Source organism: Sturnus vulgaris, chromosome 12 (assembly GCF_052056855.1).
Source record: "Sturnus vulgaris isolate bStuVul1 chromosome 12, bStuVul1.hap1, whole genome shotgun sequence".
NCBI lineage: Eukaryota > Metazoa > Chordata > Aves > Passeriformes > Sturnidae > Sturnus > Sturnus vulgaris.
In genome coordinates, this window is record NC_142254.1 from 21599960 (window position 1) to 21613610 (window position 13651).

The 13651-nt window shown below is 46.7% G+C and overlaps 3 protein-coding genes across 4 annotated transcripts in view; 2 read left to right on the forward strand and 1 right to left on the reverse strand.

Annotated features, from left to right (window-relative positions):
- Window positions 1–5396, forward strand: part of PHLPP2 (PH domain and leucine rich repeat protein phosphatase 2) — a 31385-nt gene extending 25989 nt beyond the window's left edge. For both annotated transcript variants that reach the window (XM_014889518.2, XM_088172184.1), the window contains one exon: window positions 1–5396. In XM_014889518.2, the coding sequence (XP_014745004.1) occupies window positions 1–1137 (1137 nt within the window). In that variant the 3' untranslated portion in view covers window positions 1138–5396.
- Window positions 4643–8981, reverse strand: MARVELD3 (MARVEL domain containing 3). Its single transcript, XM_014889519.2, has 4 exons — window positions 8868–8981; window positions 8004–8372; window positions 7539–7636; window positions 4643–7425 (listed from the first exon to the last, which is right to left on the reverse strand). Exons 2-4 carry the CDS (start codon window positions 8060–8062, stop codon window positions 6824–6826), a joined length of 759 nt encoding a protein of 252 aa, XP_014745005.2. The 5' UTR covers window positions 8063–8372; window positions 8868–8981; the 3' UTR covers window positions 4643–6823.
- Window positions 7345–13651, forward strand: part of TAT (tyrosine aminotransferase) — a 17827-nt gene continuing 11520 nt past the window's right edge. Inside the window, exons 1-2 of the mRNA XM_088172197.1 lie at window positions 7345–7442; window positions 9460–9609. The gene's annotated coding sequence lies outside the window, so the exon portion shown is untranslated. The remainder of the gene's footprint in view (window positions 7443–9459; window positions 9610–13651) is intronic.

The following is a 13651-nucleotide window of genomic DNA, read 5'->3' on the forward strand; positions in this document are numbered from 1 at the left end:
GACAACAAAGTCAATGGTGTGACTTGCTGTACTCGGATGCTGGGCTGCACGTACCTGCATCCTTGGATCCTGCCCAAACCACACGTCAATTCCATTCCACTGACTGTACAAGATGAGTTGCTACTTCTAGGGAACAAAGCTCTCTGGGAACACCTTTCTTATGCAGAGGCTGTCTCAGCTGTGCGGCACCTACACGACCCACTAGCTGCTGCAAAGAAACTCTGCACTTTAGCCCAAAGCTATGGCTGCCAAGACAACGTTGGTGCAATGGTGGTATGTCTCAACATCAGTGAAGACAACTGCACATGTGAGATGCATGGCCTCACTCTGACAGGCCCTGGGGGATTTAGTTCTACCTCCACCAAACCAGCAACACCTTCATGTAGCAGTGGAATTGCTTCAGAGTTCAACAGTGAACTGTCTGCTTCTGAAGTTAGCAGTGAGGTGGGCTCTACTGCATCAGATGAACACAGTGCTCTTGGCCTCGATGGCAGTTTGCTACCACGACAAGAACGACGTTGCAGCCTCCATCCTGTGCCCCCCTCAAGCATCTTTCAGCGCCAACCTTCCAGTGCCACCTTCTCTAGCAACCAGTCTGACAATGGTCTAGATAGTGATGATGAACAGCCTGTGGAAGGTGTGATGACAAATGGCAGTAAAGTGGAGGTAGAGGTGGACATTCACTGCTGTAAAGGAAAGGGTCTGGAATTAGAACATCCTGCTGCAGAGTACAGCTCTTCTGCTCTAGGGCCAGAGGATAACTCTAGGCTTGTACTCATCATTCGGCGGCAGAACAGTGTAAACAGCAACACTGTGCAGAGAGGGGTCAGGGAGAAGTGTGAACTCCAAAAATCTCTTTCCACATGTTGTCTTTATGGAAAGAAGCTTTCCAATGGCTCCATAGTGCCCTTGGAGGAGAGCCTCAACCTCATCGAAGTAGCAACAGAGGCACCCAAAAAGAAGACAGGCTATTTTGCTGCTCCATCCCAGATGGAGCCAGAAGATCAATTTGTCGTGCCACCTGATCTGGAAGAGGAAGTGAAGGAACAAATGAAGCAGCACCAGGAGGACAGAGCAGATCAGGAGCTGAAAGAACATGCAGTACCCCTGCCAGAGGAGTTTGACACAGCTTTGTAACCCTACGAGTACCACTCCCACACTGTCTGTCCCAGGAAGCTCTGTTTCATAAGGGCTGTCTTGCCCTTTGAGGGAGCTGGGATCTGCCAGGAGTACAGGTACCTGCTGCTTCCTTAATGGAGCTGAGGAAGAATCAGGAAGGCCAACATCTGGGCTGTCCACTCAACCACTGTAGGGTCTCAGCTGTTCTGTGAGCACACAGATCAGCAGCTGAGCTCTTTGTTAGGGACTGTCTGGTAAGTCCTTGAACCCTGAGGTTCTGCTAGCTCTGCAGGAAAGGGGCTGGTGTATGTATGTGTGGAGTGAGGAGGCTGCTGAGGGAGAAACGCTCAGTCCTGTGAATATTTCTGATGCAGTGTCCAATCCCTCCCCCCCAGCACCTGACTTTGGTATTCTTTGAAAGAATACAGCCAGTTGCAATGAAACTGACCTAAGAATGGTTTCCTGCATTAATTGCAAGCACTTTTATTTATTGCACTTAAGCTGTTCTTTTCCCCTTCAGCCCAGCACTTTATTATATAGGGTTAGGGGAGAAAGCACTCCACAGCAGGTATGCTGTGGACTTTTCCCAGTGGATGTTCTTAGGGCAGTGGAGGACTCAGGGTACCAGTGTTCTGATGAGCACTGGTGTAGGGGAGAGTGAAGGCTATGGTGGGATCATTCTGTGCAGGATGAGAAAATACATAGCTGAGTGATAAGCAGATGCCAATCAATGCATTTTATATGGAGCATAGGAAAGATTAGCTCAGGACTGGTTGATTAAGGCAATGTGTAGATCTAGTGCTTCTAGGTGCAGAGCACAGACCCACGTCAGCAGCAACCTGGCTACCTTCATCCTTCAGCAGAGGCTTCCTGTATCCAGAAGACACGGGATAAAGCCAGGACCTTTTGCTTGTCTCAGTGCTCAGCCAGAGGAGCCAAGCTGTAAACAGTGGTGTGCTGCTCTTAAGACTAGCAGAAGCATGCTCTTTTCCATCAACATAAACCTCTGCATTGTCAGTTCCAGCACCTTTGCTTGCCTCTGGAAACAGGAGTCATATTCCAAATACACAACAATGAGCATTTCATGGTATGTTCCCAGTTTGGCCACAAACAAGGTGAAAGTGTACTGGTTCCTGCTTAGCCTTCAGCACAATAGCAAAAATTAAACTTTTCATCTTATTTTTATCAGCACTAAAAAAGATGTTTAAAACAGTCCCACTAACGATGAACTGGCCAGTCTGCACTCAGATACCTTGTGTTTCCATTAGGATTTTTGGTGCAGGGTGTAAGTTGGCTGCCTATGTCATCATCTTGTATAAAGGTTGTGGAGACTACTGCCTCTGTAGCATGCAGATCTGTCTTTCTGACAGAGCTGGATAACAGCTGTCCCTCTCATGTTAGCGGTGCAATAATCCTGACTGTAATGTGGGCTAGTGCCTTTTCTTCGTTAATTATATTTATGAAGAAAACTTAAAAGTTTCTTCTGAAGAGATCTGAGGGGTTTGAGTTGTCTATTTTTGGATCAAATTTGGGCCTTGCTCAGAAGGAAGACTATTTGTGCAGACTGTTTGTGGAATTCTGCCAATATAGATCGTTTGACAAAATCTAATCGAGTTTTACAGATATTTCAGAGCACCTTGAATTTCTTCTCGCTAGGAAAAAAATGTATTTTTATCCTGCATGAGGAGCAACATTTTTAGAATATACTTTGTGCTAGTTGCAGTGTAATCATGAAACAGCCCAACTTTTTCCAAAGTTTAAACTCTCTCAATTTTTGGTTGTTTAAACATCTATTTCATTTGGAACTGGAGGCTGAAGCTAATTCTTAAAATCAGAGAAACAGCAGCATTTGAATCCTTTAGGCAGAGGAACAACAGCAGAAAAGATTCAAGTGCTAAAGCCCAAAACTCACGTTATCATCATGTAAGTATGCAGGAAAGGTTCATCCCAATGTATTCGACTGCAACTTTAGATTCTGTCACTGGTGATAATTTTACCAAATATCTGTGCCTAGCCTTACACTTACTGATATCTGGAAAGGGCTGCAGAACAACCTCCATTCAGTATGGGACTGATGCAGAAACCCTTTTTTCTGAATAAGACACTGACAAACACTGGACTCCGAGTGGCACATATTAATGCAAATCAGATCTCTATTTCTTGCACTGATATGGAAAGGCCAGCGTGTCCTTGCCAGTCTGAACCAATAGTATTGCGTGCAGAACTGCCACAAGGAGTTAGTAATGAATGGCTCTACCTAGCTCAGTGTTGAAGGACTAAGGAAAACACAGTTCTGCAATGGAGCATGCAAATTTCTGAACTGCACCTCTTAAAGGTAGTGGCAGAATGGAACATAAGGAATTCCTACTTCGACTTTTTCTTTTTGAAGCACAAAGAGAGTTTAAATGCAGCCAGCTCCTATTTTCTATGGGTGTGAACTGTCATGGAAGACATAGCTTGTTATCTCTCTTACACTCCTGGCAGAATCCACAGATTTCTCTGAAGCTGGTATTATGAACTCTGGGCAGCACAGGCTGAGTTAACTTTACCTGTTCCGAAAAAATCTTCCTCTGTGTGACTAAGACAAACACTGTTGTCCTCAAGCAGCTTCTGCATATTTTCCATGTGCTTCTTCCGAGGTTTAACCTTTTCCTTTTCCATTTCAGCCACAGCATTGTGATGATTTTTCTCCAGTCATCCAAAATCTTTTTCATGCATTAAAAACAGTGCCTGTTCATCAGAAAATGTTCTGCTTTTTCCTAGGCCAGTTTTGGGTGTCCGCAAAGACACTGGCATCATTTTTTAATGCAAGTATCTCAGATTTTATAACACAGGATTCCAGCTGCAGAGATGTGCTTCAAGGTCACTGTCATTCAAAGAAATGGGTTTTTTCTGGCATTGGTCAGACCGTGGTTTGGCTGGGTTATCTTAATCTCTCTGGTGATGACAACTCATAGAACAGAGTGCTTCCCTCCACACTAGCTTTTGTTTTCCTGCCTCCCTCTGTGTCTCCCTTACCTTATTTATTAACACTGCCTTTGATTTCAAGCTCCCAAGGAGCACTGCTGTAGGTGGAACAGTTATGAAAGGGCAAGTCTACTGAAGGACTCATAGCAGGGTATAGAAAGTGTCTTCCCAGTTACCTTCCTTTTCTCCAGTCCCTTCCCTGATTTCTGTTTTTGGAGTTTGCAGAGATACTATGTGATCATCACATAACCACATCACTGAGAAGGTCCCACTCATTCACAGACTTGCTGTTAGAGAGGTTCTCACCTTGAGGTCCTCAGGCTATTTTGTCCCTGCTGAGGAATGCAAGCCCTGCCACACTGCATGCAGCCACAGCAAAGTGAGGCTGAGGAGTTCGTTGGTCCATCTCTTCAGTAATTCTGGCTCTGCTGATGAGCATGCTTGCTGACAAAGGTACTCTGAAGACACTGCTCTGTCCTGTCCAGAAAGGTGTCTGTCAAAGGAACCCATAAAGGTTACACTGAGTGGTGGGTAGCTGGGGCCCAGGTGGTAACGGTAGGAGATAGCCTTCAAGTTGCCCCCAGAACAAGGAGCAGGTCCAATGGAGGCAGCATGACAGACTGTTCATACCAGACTGGAATCTTGAGCCAGACGGGAGGATAATATCCTGTTCCAAGAAGGAGGAAGTATTTCCCTCTCTCAGGGACAAGCTGTTGTGAAGTCTGAAATCTTTCCTGTGGTGCACAGGACACCTAAGGCTTTGGACCTGTCCTTCCAGACAGATGCTGGTGGCTCCAGGCAGGTGCTGGTGGCTTTTGTGTCACTTTCCAAAGGCCTTTCTTCAGGCAGATCACTTCTTTGTTCTCATGCAATTATTGTCTGCTGTTCTATTGCTCTCTGAACACTCAACTGTATTTTTCCTCTTTTTTCACATTTTAAAATGTTACCTTTTTAAATGACTCATATGATCTGGCGCATGTTAAATATTGCAGTGTACCAACTATTTACTAAATAATCCTTTTTCATGCTTTTTCTTTGTTTTTAAAATGGAGAGTATTTTCTGCATCCCACTCTAGCATGCACCTATAACGATCTCTGTTTTTATTGTGTGTGGGAGTAGGTTGTCCCATGAATGCGCCCTCAACACTGTGGCCTATGTATTGCTTTGGAAAGGCAAATAATGTATGATTGTTGGAAAACATTAGTCCATTGATTCTTTATTCAGATGTATAGAGAAGTCCAGGAAGGAAGAGTATTTTTGCATCGAATTTTCAGCTGACTTAGCAATAAAGATTTTTACTTTCATCTAACAGCTTATTCTGATTCTGTTACTGTGCTGGAAGAAACATCTGCAATATCCCAGGCAAAGGTAGCTGTGTCTAGCAGCAGCTGTGCTGCAGGTTATTCACTGAGCTCTATGTGCTACTTCACTCATCAGTCTTCCATACAAAAACTTCTTTCAGAACACTGTAAGAGTAGAATTAGGCTTAACAATTATTAAGGCAGCTTTCTGTTTCCTGCTTTGGGAATCCTGCCCTGTGAACTTGCTTCAATAGCACTGTGCAGCTCTAGAAGTAGCTGCAGCAAGAGGAAATACAGAAATGTATGTTAACAGAAATTGGACGACAATGGACTGTCCACATAAATCCCTGTGCTGAGACACTTGATGCTAAAAGGCAGAAGAAGTCAAACCCTAAAGCACCTAGTGTGTCCCTGTTTGGCATCTGTTTTACTTTAGTGTCTCTAGTTCTAATAGTGTTCCATGGTTTTGGTAATTGTGAGGATTTAGTCTCTGGTGCCAGTGAAAGAAAAGCTATGTCCAAGGCAAAGCATTTGTCTGTTTAGTTTTTTTTTAATATGGGCAGAACTCATCTGTTATACTGTGGTGGTTCCATCCTCATATGAACAATACACATAGTGGACTCTGCTCTAAAGTGTATTTTCATTTTGAGGCATGAGTGGATGATTCTAGTGGTACTTTTCCCAGTTAAATTTTCTATAAAAGTTTTTCTAAAAAAAAAATAAAGAGCAGCATCTAATTTCTCCAACTTGTACATTGAAAATGTATTTTGAAAACAATATACTTCTATATTCAATCACCCATTTGATCTCATAAAGCTTTTGTCTTGATTATCCCAATTCAGGGCACCTTTTAAATCAAAACTCTTGTATACAAGTTATATAAAAAGACCATTTAATACAAAAATTCTCCCTCTCCAGGAGTTTGAAAAGGTATTGTATCACAAGTTAGTTATTGCAAGTTTTTTTCAGGATTTTTTTCATGGCCTTATAAATGTCATATTCACACTGGTCTGTTAATTCCAAGAGACCTACAAGGAAGCAATATTTAGCTGTCACAACCGTGAGTCTCCATCACTTTTAAGATGGTTTTTTAAGAGTTTTTAAGAGTTCTTTTCTCAGCAAAGCCACATGCCTTTCGTAAAGACAGTTGCAGCTTCTGTTCGTTGGCAGGATGTAGTGGCAGTACTTGTAGCAAGGCCTCACTGGAGAAGGGGACATCTGAGAGTGGCATGGAAGGGCTGCCTGTGAAGCAGAGACAACCCATAGCATCAGCTTTGAGCCACTAATAATTCAGTAATGCAAATTCAAATTAGGAATAGCCTGACTACCATATTTAGAGCTATGCCAGCTTGATGAGTGTTCTGTAGCATGTTCTGTCCGAAAGAAAGGAAAGCATATTGCTTCATTTCAGTAAGGAGTGGAATGGAGGAAGCTCTTATAATTGCAGTGGCTTCTGTTTCTGTTCATGAACTGTTCTGTAATCTCTGACAGCTAGGCCTGCACTAAGCAGGTATGCCATGGCAGCCAGGCAACCCAAGAGGCCAGCAGCAATCTCTGCCCCATGCAGGCTGCACCAGAAGCCCTGATAGCCTTTGCTTTGATAAAGCTGCTCTCTCTCTTTGCATACTGATGAATTATAAACGCTGAGCAGAGAATGGAGGAAATAGTACAGAGCAGGAAGTGTGCCAACTGCAATCACTATATACAGGATGCATTCAATTAGCAGCCATGCTGGGAAGTGCCACGGGACCCGCAGAACACCAACCAAAATAAGAACACAAGGGAAGACCAGGAGACACCCTGCCACGGCCATGGCTGCCCTTGCAATGGGCAGCTTCAGTAGGTAGAAACGTTGGTCAAGCTGCTGCGCTCGCTCCCCATCCGCTCCGCTGAAGCCGCTGTAGGCCCCGCCGTACTGGTAGTAGTAGATGCCTCCCAGGGCGGGGAGGCCGGTGTATCCTCCCGCCGAGCCGCAAGACACGGAGCTGCAGACCAGGATCAGGGCGGCGAGCAGGACCTCCACCATCTGGCAGCAGGCTGGAGGGGAGGCCGAGGTGAGTCTGCGGCCACAGAGGAGCGCCCGAGAGGGAGCCGGGCCAGACGCTGCGCTCCGCAGGACGGAGGGAGCGGCTCCCGCCAGCCGCGCTCACCCCGGCCCGTGCGCAGGTACAGGCAGCGCCGGCGCTCCAGCGACCCTCGTACGGTGCGGCTTCCCCGCGGCGCCTCTGCCTCTGGTCCGGGTACGGCGCTAAGGAGAGATGATGGCAGGGATGGCAGTGACCCGTCCGGGCTCCTCGCCGCCGCCCGCCCAGCCCGGCTCCGGCCCCTCGCCGCCGCCACTCCGGTCTGCTCAGCCCCGGCGCCGAGCCGGGACGCTGGCGCCCCCCCGCTGCCCTCAGTGCCCGCTGCCCTCAGTGCCCGCTGCCCTCAGTGCCCGCTGCCCTCAGTGCCCGCCCGCTGCCCTCAGCGCCCGCTGCCCTCAGTGCCCGCCCGCTGCCCTCAGTGCCCGCCCGCTGCCCTCAGTGCCCGCCCGCTGCCCTCAGTGCCCGCTCGCTGCCCTCAGTGCCCGCTGCCCTCAGTGCCCGCCCGCTGCCCTCAGTGCCCGCTGCCCTCACCGCCCGCCCGGCCCGGCGCGTCCCCCACGCGCGGCACGGGGGCAGCCCCGCTCCGCCATGGCCCGGCGTGGCCCCGCTCCGCCGGCGCTGGGCACTGGGGGCCGGCCCGGGTCGCCCCGGGGTACTGCTGGTGTGGTGAACTCCGTCTCGTCCCCTCGCCTCAGCCCCGCCGGCGCTTCTCTAAAGTGGTGGAAGCTGCGGCCCGGTCAGGCCCTGCCCCGTCTGAAGGTGCTCAGCTCCTCGACGCGGGTGCGAGTTCTTCCGGCACCTGCGCACGGTTCACCGGCTGTTGGCGTGCCCGCTCCCTTTCGCTTCCACCGACACTGTTCGCGCAGCCCCTTGTGGTGAGAACGTCTCGAGGTTTCTCACCTGCCACAGAACGTGCTTGTCAGTATCCACTGGAAACTGACTAGATTTAACCAATTGAATTTTCACAATTGTACACGTTCTACCTTTTCCTGTGCTGTGAGTTTTGGTGAGTGTTCTTTATTCGGCTTTTCTGCAACCTCGTGCCTCTGTAAACTTCGTCCGTGCCGCTCTGTTCCCTTATGCACCCCCAATCCCGGCCCCTCTGGGCCTGCCCGAACTCCCCTAAACCCATCCTGTGATGCTGTGGAGTGGCTGCACCTCCATGCAACACTCAAGACACAAGTGCACCAGCAATTTACATCGCAGCAAAACAACCATCTCGGTCTTGTCCTGGCAACGCACAGCATTTTGTTGCTTCTCCAACTGCCTCAGCACAAAGCCTGTGTCTCCAGATCCGGTCACTAACACTGTGGGATCTGTCCTGCAGTGCAACTGTCAGGTTCCAGTTCAGCCCTTGGCAGACCACATTCAGGTAATTTTCTTTAGATACGTTACCTTATATTTAGCCATACAGAAACAAATAGACCCCTTTCGTGTCTTCTTGCTGGAGGCCACTTCAGACTATACGATTGGAACTTTTTACTGGCGATAATGTCCTGTTGCCAGTCTGTCCTCCCATCCAGGCAGACCCCTTACTACAGCAGCCAGCAGAGGAGGTGACAGATTACTCCTCTGGTTAACGGTGGTGGGTGGAGTGAAGGCAAGTCCCGGATCTCACCCGTGCACAAGTGTCAGCATTTCTCAGGGCTGGTAAGGGCAGAGCTGATTCAGGAAAGGGAGAAAAGTAAAGAGCAGGACAATTTGGAAATACAGAAAACTCCACATTCAGAGCAAATGCTTTTATTCAAGAGTTTGACCAAACACTGCCTGTAAAAGCTCTTTGATTTTACAGCCAAGAAAATGCAAAGAAATACGTTCACTACATTTAGGAAAACACATTTTTGGGAAAACACTGTAAGGTCTCAGACACAATACCTGAATATGTGCCTTGAGAGGTCCAAATTTTTCTCTAAGATGCAGAAATACATTTCCTCCATCTGTAAGATGGTGGCAACACTAAGACTGTTTCACCCTTCTGTCTCTACAGGAGCAACAGCAGTAACCCTACAGATTTACATTGTGAAAAGCCTATAAACTGCACCTCAGCACTGTGGGAAAACACTCTCCTCAACACTTCACCTGATTCCACGAAAGACTGGAGATCTGAAAATTCATGTTAAAATTTACTTAGTTTGAGGTAAGAGAGAAGGAAAACAACCATTGTTTCAATTCCCAGTTCAGATAGAGGAGACAGAAGTTGTGTGCTAAGTTATAAAATGGAGATTCCATAGCGAGCTTAGGACGAGGACTCTGGAGATAGTGCAGGTGCTCAGCAGTGAGGCTGTTGCACACACCTTTTCATCTGCATATGTTGCATCACTCATATTGACATGCTGGAAAGCAGGCCTCCTTGCTGGATGGGTTTAAAAGTTTTAGCAGCCCTTTGTGAACTTTTAGGGTCATGCACAGTGCCACTTTGCTTAGTAGAGCTTTTAACTGGCATGAAAGGGACATGAAAAACTAAGCTGAATCATCATGAGTCCCAAGAGGGGATGAAATAAGTGTTTCTTTAGCAGAGTGTTGCTTCTGGTCATCCATCAAACTGAGATAAAGCTGTCTTTGGATTTGTGTGGGATTTACTTGTTCAAAGACAGAGCCAGGAAGTATTGCTCTGTTGGAGACGTGTTCAGTGTTTTACTAGAGTGTTTGCTGCTAAAAAGTGAGGTACAAGCTTCAAGATACTGTAGAAGTGAGTCAGTCTTATTTCATTTCTGTTGCTATAATGAGAAATCTTAAAAATATGCTTTGTGTCACTTCACTCCTGCTCAAAGTACCATAGCTAAACTTGGACAGCAGCATCTTCTGGGCTCCTGTTCTCACTACAACAAATACCAGTCAGCAGAACAGAGCAATAGGAAGCTGAGGATACCAATATTATTCTTCACCACCGTTTTGGCTTCTCTTTGTAATAATAATAATAATAATAATAATAATAATAATAATAATAATAATAATAATAGTAATAATAGTAATAATATCTTCATTTCTGTCTATTTCTAATATCATTGCTGCACTAAGGGAGGGAAGAGCCTGGTTTGGCTTGCCATGGACCAAGAGCTCTGACCTGGTTCAGTGCCCTCCCTGGGAACTTGGGTAAAGTGGTAGGAGCAAGTGATGAACTGCCTCGTATGTCTCCAGTTTGAGGCAGCTGGGAGCTGCAGCACAATCACTGCTGAACACCACAACCAGATTTATTGACTGTCCCACATAAATAAATAATCACAGGGACAATGAGTGCAGCATGATGACGATAGAGCAGTACTGTAGAAAAGAACTGGAGGTTATTGTGAATGACAAACTGAACTCAAGTCCACAATGTCATCTTGTTGCGCAAAAACTAACATTTCTAGGGTGTATAAACAGGAATGTCACATGTAGGATGTGTGAAGAAATTCCTCTGCCCCCACTTCAGCACTGTTTGGCCTCAGTCTTGCACACTGTGTTTCCAGAGGTGAGCAGATCAGCTGGAGTAGATTCAGAAGAAAGCAAAAGAAATCTCTAAAAGTACAACCTAGGAGAAGACATTTCATTTGAAATAACAAGCATCTGTTAACAGCTTGCAAGCTTGTTAATAGAGAGGTGTCTAGACAACTTGCAAACTTGTAAAATCCTGCTGTCAAGAGCAGGGAAGTATTTTGTTCACTCTTTCTGCTGTTGGCATGGTCAGGAAGCAGAGAGCTTAGCTTGAAGTAAAAGGGATGTATTTTAGGCACCCTCAGTGTTTCTCACACACACTCCAACTCCACCATTTTATAAGGAGATGAGCAGTTGTTGCAGGAGTAGATTAGTCAGCAGATGGTAGGTTTCCATCACTGGAGCTCTAATTCAGTCATGAGAACGCTGGCCTGTCTGTGTTCCTGTGCTTGTGCTGCCCACGCTACCCACTTCAAGCTCACAGTGTCATCTCACCCCGCAAAGCCACAGTGCCCCTTTCCACCCCATCCCCACTGGCTGGTCACTGTCCCAGTGGCTCCAAGGCCATTGGAGGACAGCTGCCATGACATACCATGCAACAGCTCAAGTCTCTGAAGTCATAAGTCAAACACAGGATATGCACTTAGCTGGATAATATTTACCTTGATGTAAACAGACACAAGTCTGGACAAGATGTTTTCTTTCACTATGCCTATACTCAGGAACCAGTAACATTCACACTTTGTGGAACTCAACATCTCAGCATCTGTAAGAGGAGTTGCAAGTTTTTCATTATGGCTGTTGGGCCTGTAGCTCACTGGTGCTTCCCAACTCGGCACAAACCTGGAGTGCACTCTGTGTCTCTCAGCGTGCTAGCAGTGGACTCAGTGCCCAGGCTGAGCAAGCAAAAGCTCCTGTACCTGCTGGACCCTGTCCCCTCCCAGCATTGCAGTGGTCAGTGGCTGAGGAGTGCAGTCTGCTGTGCCCAGCACAGCTGCTGTTGGGTTGCTGCAGTGCATTTTCAGGTGCTGGTGCTGTGGGAGGCACACAAGATGCCATAGTCAAGAAAGCATTTGGTTTTTACATTCCACGGTTTTCTTGATGGTGAACAGTAATGAAATGGTGAACGGTAGGAGATGGTGCTCATTAAGCTGTATTAACGCAGCTGTTTTCCATCTGCCCAGGGCTTGCAGAGGAGAGTTCTACCAGGAGCCTAGGCAGGGTCACTGTCCCTGCTGTAATGCCCTCTATTTGTGCATTATGGGAGCCACCTTGTTCCCCTTCCCAAAGAAATGCAGAGACCAGACAGCCCCTAGATGCCAGTGCTCCACTTTCCAAAGCCCAGCTCACACAGGTAGCAAGAGCATACTTCAAACCTCTTGTAGTACACAGGATGCTTTTCCAGAATAGGCATCTCTAGCTAGACTGTGCAATTTCGGTGTATTTCAGATTTTTATTTCTGAGATCAAATCAAAATTGATCCTGAATACAGGCAGGTAGATAAACTGTAGCTACTGTAAATTTTTTAATTACCCCATTACTGGTTTTGAGCCACTCTTTGTGGATTGTGCCGTCTTTCTGGCTCTTAAATACAGTGTTTTCACAGCTTTGGAGAGCATAGCTGGGCTTTTTTGGAGCTGATTTTTCTGCTCTGATTATGCAAAGAGATAACAGGTGCTACGCTTCATTTCAGCAATTAAGATTGCTGGAGGCACAAGCATCGGCCATCACTTGATCAGAGGCTCATGCAGATACCTGCAGGCTTGGCACAGCAGCCCTGCCTACACCGTCAGACAGCTTCAACTCTGAGTATATGCATTTTCAGAGTGCCTGTGTGACCTGACCTATCAGGGGCAGGGTTTATGCCTTGTGTTCAGAAAACCTGCTGCAGTGTTATAATGATGCTGTCAGAATCAATAAGCAGATACAACATTCATGAGCAACATGGAGGCTTTATTGCTGTTTGCTCATCTGAGACTTTAACAATACATTGATTTAAGAAAAAATGGATAAAGGAAAAATCATATAATTGGTTATTAAAAGCTGATTCAAGTGGGAATGCAGAGACCAAACTGAATTAGGATACACACAAAACCTGAACTGGCTGGTGCTATAAAAGCAAAATATAAGGAGGTAACAAGTGAAGTGATTTGTTACTGACCCTGGTGGATTTTTATGCAGATTACTAGCTGTGTGCCTGTCCCTGCAGCAGTGCACCCTGAATTGGCAAAACTATCCTTGTGTATGACCTACCTGCAGCCTGACAGAGACAGGTTTGTCATTGCAGCAATGCTTGAGCCCGTGTTCCCCTCAAACAGCTGTTAGTCCTGCTTTGTGACTGCAGCTCAGTCTGGAAGCTGAACTGCTTGGTCTTACTGGTTTTGCCTCTGTGCACAGAAATGGGACTCTGGGAGCCCTGGTACCAGAGAAAGGCAGTACCATAAAAAATGCTGAAGTTATCACTAATTTCTCCTTCCAGTGGGAAGAGATAAAAATCAATTGCTCAAGCTATACAAGAAAGAGAGAGCTGGAGAGCTATGCACAAAATACCTGTGGGGTTGACCTGCTGGGACAGAGGAGCAAACTACAGAGGGTGGAGGCAAGTTAGTGGGGTGGGGGTGCTAGTGGGGAGCATAGGGCCTGACAATCCAGAGAAGCAGCAGCCTTGCTGGCAGAAATGCATCTTGCAGGGTATGGCTGCACTGTAGAAGGATGGCTTGGCCATATTTCTAGAATACAAAGTACTGAGTTGTGTGTTCATGCTT